General features: G+C 56.6%; 1 protein-coding gene across 1 annotated transcript; it reads left to right on the forward strand.

Moving 5' to 3' along the window:
* The first annotated feature begins 274 nt into the window (after positions 1-274).
* NDUFB6 (NADH:ubiquinone oxidoreductase subunit B6) lies at positions 275-2,986 on the forward strand. The gene is given in 5 exon segments (XM_029957880.1): positions 275-316; positions 318-531; positions 585-631; positions 1,646-1,690; positions 2,832-2,986. Coding segments are annotated over 5 exon segments (417 nt in total). The 3' UTR covers positions 2,901-2,986.
* The last annotated feature ends 4,788 nt before the right edge of the window (positions 2,987-7,774 follow it).

A 7,774-nucleotide genomic window follows, 5' to 3' on the forward strand; every position in this document is an offset into this window, starting at 1 on the left:
CTTTCCTGTAGGTTCCCCGCAGGTCACCCCAAAGCTTCTCTCTCCCAGGCTGCACAACCGCAGCTCCCCCAGTTCCCCGCAGAACTCCCCGGTCCCTCCCTCGACCACGATACATCCCGCCGCGTCCGCCACGGGCCCCTCCCCCGCGCTCGTCAAATCGCGCTGCGCCCACCGCTCTCAACTTCGAGCGCCGCGACAAGGACGGGCGCCCGCGCCCGGGCGGGCAGCGAGCGGGGCCGGGGCTGCGCCGAGCCGAGCGGGGCCGGGCCGGGCCATGGGCGCTACACGGAGGAATGAGAAGCTGCGGCTGCAGCAGACTCCGGGCCCTGCGGGCGCCGTGGCTGCGGACCAGGAAGCTGAGGCGAGCGGGAGCCCGTCCTGCCCCCGCGCAAGCTCGCCGGTGGCACGCGTTCTGGAAGCGCTTCCTGCGGGCCCCGGGGGGTCTGCGGCAGCAGGTTGAGGGACGGGCGGCCCGCCTGTCCCGGCCCCAGGGCCCGCTGGCCCCGCTGACCCGCCCGCTGTCCCCGCCAGGTGTAGCAAGGCCTACCAGACCGGCGGGTTCATCCTGGTGGGGCGGGAGTGCTGATCCCCGCCTGGCTCGTACACCTACTACGTGACGTACCACGTCATGGTGCGGGGCGCGGGGCGCGGGGGCGCGGGTTAAACCCCCGCAGTGAGCTCGTGGGGGGGGGCGGGGGGGGGGGTGTGAAGGCTGATCACCACACGAGGGGGGTTGAGGGCTGATCCCAACACGGGGGGGGGTGAGGGCTGATCCCACACGGGGTGTGAGGGCTGATCCCACACGGGGGTGTGAACGTGCTGCCTACCTTGGGCTGCAGGCTGAGGTGACCTCCCGTGGCCTGTCCACCTCTCGTGTTTCCTTGCTTAGGTGGCACAAATATATGTATTTTTGGTGATACTTCATGATAAAAAATCGCTCTGGTGAGACCCCACCTGCAGTGCTGCCTCCAGCTCTGGGGTTCCCAGTACACGAAGGACATGGAGCTGTTGGAGCAAAGGTGCTCCGAGGGCTGGAGCCCCTCTGCTCTGGAGCTGGGCTGGGACAGCTGGGGGGTTCACCTGGAGAAGAGAAGGCTCCAGGGAGACCTGAGAGCCCCTTCCAGTGCCTAAAGGGGCTCCAGGAGAGCTGGAGAGGGACTTGGGACAAGGGATGGAGGGACAGGCCAAGGGGAGACTTCCCACTGCCAGAGGGCCAGGGGACTAGATGGATACTTGGGAAGGAATTGTTGGCTGTGAGGGTGGTGAGGCCTGGCACAGGTTGCCCAAGAAGCTGTGGCTGCCTCTGATCCCTGGAAGTGTCCAAAGGCCAGGTTGGGATGGGTTTTGGAGCAACTTGTTCTAGTGGAGGGTGTCCCTGCCTATGGCAGGGGAAGGAAGGAGATGGGCTTTAAGGTCCCTTCCAACCCAAATCACACCATGATTCTGTGATTTATGGCAGTGCCCAGCTTTGCCTGTGCTGCCTCCTGTGAGCTGGAAAGCTGTGTCTGAGTTGTTGCTTTCCTGGAGGAGTGGTGACCATGGGTATAACCAGGGCAACTGCTGGTGTGGGGAATGGGAAAGACTTGTACTCCCTCCAAGTAACACTCTTTTCTTTCCCCTTCCCCTCTCTCCCCCCCACTTCCAGAAAAAGCCTCATGGAATGGTCATGGCAAATCCACGGATATTCCCAGTAAGTCTGTTAACACTTGTTTTGTCTTCCAGCTTTGTCAGGCAGATGGGAAGGGGTTCCATGGGGAGAAGTGCAAGTTTGTGCAGCAGCTGAGAAATTCCTAGTAGAGACTCTGGAGGGCTGTGGGGTGTTCTGTGGGCAGCCTGTCCTGGAGCAGCACAGGAACGGTGTTTTTGGGCAGTTCTCATGTCCTCGGAGCAGAGAGTCCCTGTTTCGGTGGGACCTCCTCTCTAGCTGCAGACTTTGGAGTACCTGGCTGACAGTACCTGGCTGACATGGCCCATGGGGAGGAAAACACAAACATTTCCTTTGGGAATGGGTGTTTAAAGCCTCTGTGGTTATGAACACGTGGAATGACAGAGTGGTTCTGCTTCTCCTCATTGTCAGCACTGGGAATGTTGGTTCTGGTTTGGTCCTGGGTGTCCCTGCAGGTCCCCCATGCTCAGGGGTCCCCAAAGAGTTGTGTCACCTCAGTTTGGGGTGAGTTTTTTTAAGCAGAGAGGGTCATATTGCTTGGTTTCTCTTCAGGCTGCTCTGAGCTGTTACTGATTGGTGTAACAAGTCAGAGGGCAAACACTCTCCTAGAAAATCAGCTCTGCCCTTTCTGACAGCTGCACATTTTTGGCAGTTCTAACAAGTTCCATCCCTAACAACCACGTAGCAACATACTGAAGGTCAGGCTGTTGTCCTCTGTCTTCAGCCTAGTTTTTCAGTCAATTTAGGTCAGCCCAGTGGGCCAGGACAGTGCCTGGAGCTGGAACAGGCAGCACTTGGGCAGCAGGTTGATTTTTGAGGGATTATGTGTCTCTCCATAGTCACCAGGCCCTGGGTTTGGACTCACTGAACCCTGTGCTGTGCTGAAGGGGGTTATGCAGTGCTATGAGTCCAATATACATTTTTAAAACAAGACAGTCTCAAAATGTTTGGCTGCTGTTCTGTGGTGAAGCAGGTGCAGGTTCAGGTAGTTTGGCTGTGATATTATTCCCGTATCCTGGGAATGTTGGGTGAGGAGAGTGTTCTGAGTGAGCTGCAGTGAGATTTTTGTCTGGGAGTGGGGAAGTTGCAGGTTCCCTGAAGGGCTGGGCTGTGCAGGGAGGGGCTGGGTGCAGGAGGGATTGCTCACCACGCTCTCATCCCTCAGGGGGACAGGATTTTAGAGACTGGAGAAATCATGCCACCCCTGAAAGAAGATCCCCACAAGCACCACTGATGGCTGGGAGCTGATTTCCTCCTTCAGCAAACACAGCAGGAGCTGCACCTGCTTTCTCTGTTCTATAAAAGAGTCTTTATTCTGCATTGCCTCAGCTTCTCTCATTTACTGATTACTGCTCAGTCCACGTCAGGTGCTCCTCCTGTGGGAGTTCCTTTGGCCTTTGGTGAGTGTTATTGCTGGGTCCTGGTGATCTCCAAGCCCCTTCCCCACCTTTAATCTGACCTGACAGACCTGGCAGCAGGACAGTGTGGCCTTGGAGGGACAGGAGACATGCTGTGGGTCCCAGGGATTTTGGAGCAGGCTGCCCCGAGGAGGGGTGTCACACTGAGCTCCTCTCACACACACAGTTCTCCTCTCCCACTCTACCAGACTCTTCTACCAACCAGTTCTGACAGGTTTCCAGTGAAAATTAAGTTTTCATCTGTGTCACCCCACTTCCCTGACTAGGGAGGGTGGCAGAAGAGACACTGCTGCCAAAAATCCTTTTTACCCCTCATTTCTCTGCCTTCAGCCCCTTCTGAGGGGGATTCTTCCAGCCCCCACTGGCCCCACGTACCTGGGGCACTTCGTACTGGGAAGAGTGGCCCATTGGGAGCAGGGAGCTGGAGTCAGTGATCCCTATGGATCCCTTCCAACCTAAGATATTCTATGATTCGAAGTATTTTAGTAGCTGCTTTGGGGATAGGAATGGTTGAACCAGCCCTGAGGTAGGTAAGGGGAGGGTCTGGGACAGAAACCCCTCCTGAGCTGTGTGAGTCCCGTACAGCCCATGTTTGTGAGGTGGAGGGACAGGCCAGAGCCCTCCTGCTCTGTTTGGGGACAGCCAGACCCCTCATAAGTGCTCTGGGAGGGACTTGACCAACAGGGCCATAGCAAACACAGGGGAAAACTGTCCTGCACTCAGAGGAGATCAGGCAGGCACAGACCCCATGTCAGGCACCTGGCTCAGCCCCCAGGCCCTGGCCAAACCCACATCCACCTCTTTCCTCGGGTCAACATCAGCTTGGGATGGGAAAGCAAGTGAGGAATAAAGTGGCAGGGCAGTCATGGGCTGTGAGGAACCAGTGGGATCCTGTGGGTCATCACTGGGAGGCCCTGGAGGGGTCACTGGGGCAGGTTGGGGGTCACTGGGGGAGCTGGAGAGTCAGCAGGGCTTGGGGGGTCACTGGGAAGGTAAAGAGTGAAGGGACTGGTGTTGATGGGGGCCCTTGAGGGTTATCAGTGGCAGTAGGAGGGCAGTGGGATTGGTGGAGGGGGCTGAGACCTGTCCTTCCTTCCAATGGCCTTGGGGTCCTGGCCCTGTGACTGGGGGGTCCCTGTCACCCCCCACCCAGAAGTGCTCCTGCCCCAAGTGCCACAGGCTGAAGTGACCCTTCTGCACCAACTGCTGCTGCTCAGCCTGGCTGACCCTGGTGGCACCGTGGACAGGGAGGTGGCCCCTGGCCCCCAGTGACACATCCTGTGCCCAAGGATATCAGCGAGCCCACCCCCCAGGTGAGTGACCCTGGGGGTGCCTCCCCTCCCTGGGGTCTCCTGGCACTGATGACAGACTGGCTGGGCTGCCTCAGAACTCCAAGGTGCCCCTGCACACCTGTGCAGTGCTTAGGAGGAACTGGGGGCTGTGACACCTCCTGGGCACACACCACGTGCGCAGGGATGCCTGATACTCCCAGGACTTCCAGATTCTCCCAAGGAGACCCTGTTACTCCCAGGGCTCCCAGATTCCTCACAGGGAGCGCTGACAACTCTCCTGCTCTAGTGAGAATTCCCCCAGGACTCCAGGGAATTCCTAATACCCCCAGAGGCCCATGGACATCCCCACAGCTCCAGCACCCCAGAGCCACCCCGATCCCCCACTTCCCTACAGTGTGGAGCCCAAGTGACCATTCTAGGCCACAGACTCAGTCCCAAGGATCACTTTGGTGTTTTGGATCAGATAATCCTCCCTGAGGAGAGGGGATCAGTACCTCTCCCTCCAACAGGGAGGGGTTTGAGTGTCCCAACCCCCCCATAAAGGAAATAGAGGACACGGAACATGTCCTGGCACAGTTACAGCAGGATCATTCATGTCCATCACCTCACCTGTCCCACTGAAGGTGACAGCACGGGTCAGTCAGTGAGCAGGACCACCTGCCTGCTGTGAGACCCCATGCTGGTGACAGCTGCTGGACCCCTGCAATGCAAAACTATTCCTCTCAAATTCTGTGTCTTACTTCCCTTGTGCTAAATGTGTGATAAATGTGACAACGAAAGCAAAACTCTTCTGGGTTTGTACAATACTGTTCCCTCAAATGTCCTCTGTGTTGCACACAGGTACATGCAGTACATCTTCCACTTCCTTTTGAGGTCCCTTCTGGCTAAAAAAATATCACTGCTCAGTTCTAGATACACACATAGATAATCCCAGAGTCACAGACTGGTTTGGGTTGGAAGGGACCTTAAAGATCATCTCCAGAGACACCTTCCACTAGCCCAGGTTGCCCCAAGCCCTGTCCAACCTGACCTTGGACACTTCCAAAGATCCAGGAGCAGCCACAGCTTCTCTGGGCAACCTGTGCCAGGGCCTCACCACTCTTATGCAATACATATATATTATATATTTAGTCAAGAGTTACCTTTCTTTGCACCTGCCTTGCTGCAAAAAGCCTTCCATTGCAACAGCTCAAGGACTCATGGAGGAAGACTTCCTCCCAAGTAGGTGATGGATCATATGACTTTCTGTCCTGCCCTTTGAGAGCCATCAGGACCTCCTCGGTGTGTTGAGGGCAGGCACCAGGAAGGAGCCACTTGCCAGTCCCATGGCAGGGTGGAGTTGGAGCAGAGATGAGGATGAAGGGAAGCATTCATCCAAGCTTCATGTCTTGGGAAATGAGGACTGGAAGACCTTTGGGATGTGGAACACACCAACCTTTCCTCCCTCTCACCTGAGGTGCCTCAGGCAGGAGCTGCTGGCTCCAGCACTGGCTGCCAGAGCACAATGGGAAGTGTCCTTGTGCATCCTCCAGTCCCTGCCGACCCCGGGTGTGTGTCCCTGTGCTTGGCCAGCTGGGTGTGCTCCAGGTCAGCTCCCAGCTTCCCCCACCCCACAGGGTGTCCCATGGCACAGAGCTCACAGTCAGGGCCAGGCGAGCTCACTTACTGCAGAGATACAGAGCTGTCTACACTGACATACAGTGCAATCCATGAGGATTCACACCCACAATCTATGAGGATTCACACCCACAACCTATGAGGATTCACATCCACAACCTATGAGGATTCACATCCATAATCCACGAGGATCCACATGGCCTTACTTATTGGGTCCTGGCTGTGCAAGTCTGAGGCACTGGAGAAGTGGCTGATGCTCCTCTCTATGGTGGAAAGTCGTGATGGGTGGAGAATCTTTGCAGCTGGAGGAATGCAAGGTTTGTATCATCAAAAAAGGCTCAGGATGGCCCAGGTAGCCACAGGCCAGCCAGCTCCAGGAAAAAACATGGAATGAGTCCTTTTAGGAGGCATGGCAGGGGGAGGAGGAGCAGGGAAACAGTGTGGAGTTACAGTGCCTGAAAATGATTGTTTTCTGTGATGAAGTTTGCTCAGGGCAGAGCAGGGATGACATTCCCCTTGCCTTCAGCCAGGCCCTCAGTTCTATAGCACAGTCATTCCCAGGAATGACTTTCTGACTGGCTAGAAGAGCTGGGTGTGTTCACCTGGAGAAGAGAAGGCTCCAGGGAGACCTGAGAGCCCCTTCCAGGGCCTAAAGGGGCTCCAGGAGAGCTGGAGAGGGACTGGGGACAAGGGATGGAGGGACAGGCCACGGGGGAATGGTTTCCCACTGCCAGAGGGCAGGGTTGGATGGGATATTGGGAAGGAATTGTTGGCTGTGAGGGTGGTGAGGCCCCGGCACAGGTTGCCCAGAGAAGCTGTGGCTGCCCCATCCTTGGAAGTGTCCAAGGCCAGGTTGGACGGGGCTTGGAGCAACCTGGGCTGGTGGAAGGTGTCCCTGCCCGTGGCATGACAGGCTTTAAGATCCCTTACAACCCAAACCATTCCATGACTGTGATTCCTAACAGGACACACTGACATCATCTACTACATCAAATCACTTCCCAACTAGGCAAAGTTAACCTTTTACATTTATTCTCCAGATACCCAGGGCCATGCTGGTGATATAATTCCAGCCAGGATCTCCCCCATCCTGCCAGCAGAGCTGGGTGTCAGGAGCTGTTTGTGTCATGCCCTGTAGATGTGATGTCAAAGCCCACACAAACTGCAGTGACTCCCCTCCTTCTCCTCCTCCTCCTCCTCCTCCTCCTTCTCCTTTCCCTCAGGGCTGTGCAGTCCCACTGCTCACACTCATCAATAATCCTGTGCATGACAGAAGGGGCTGAACTCAACTGCCCACACACAGGTGTGCAGAGGCATTTCGGGTGCTCTGAGGATCCAACTGCTGCTCAGTGAGGCTGAAGAGCTCGGGGATGAAATCACCCAGCAGGTCTCTGTGGCTGAGCTGTGTGGCCACCCTGGGGTACCTCACTGGCACCAGAGTGCAGGGACACTGTGGTGTCCAGAGGTGTCACCGAGTGCCCACACTAACACTCCATGGTGTGGCTGGTGACAGGTCTCACTCAAACACCCACCGTGGTGGAGCCAGTGGATCCTGTTAAGCCCAACTTCCCCCTTTTCCCAGGGGATCCCAACACGTTTTACACCATAATAGGCAGAGGAGCCCCACCAGCCATGGTAGGATGGTTGGGGTGCCCCGTGCAGGAATTGGACTTGTGGTCCTTGTGAGTCCCTTCCAGCTCGGGATATTCCATGATTTTGGGGTGCTGACCTGCCCATGCAGGGCTGGGATACCTGTCCTGTGCTTCCCTCAGGCACAGGCT

The sequence above is a fragment of the Manacus vitellinus genome, unplaced genomic scaffold (genome assembly GCF_001715985.3).
Source record: "Manacus vitellinus isolate BGI_N305 unplaced genomic scaffold, ASM171598v3 scaffold_12_pilon, whole genome shotgun sequence".
In the NCBI taxonomy this organism is placed as follows: domain Eukaryota; kingdom Metazoa; phylum Chordata; class Aves; order Passeriformes; family Pipridae; genus Manacus; species Manacus vitellinus.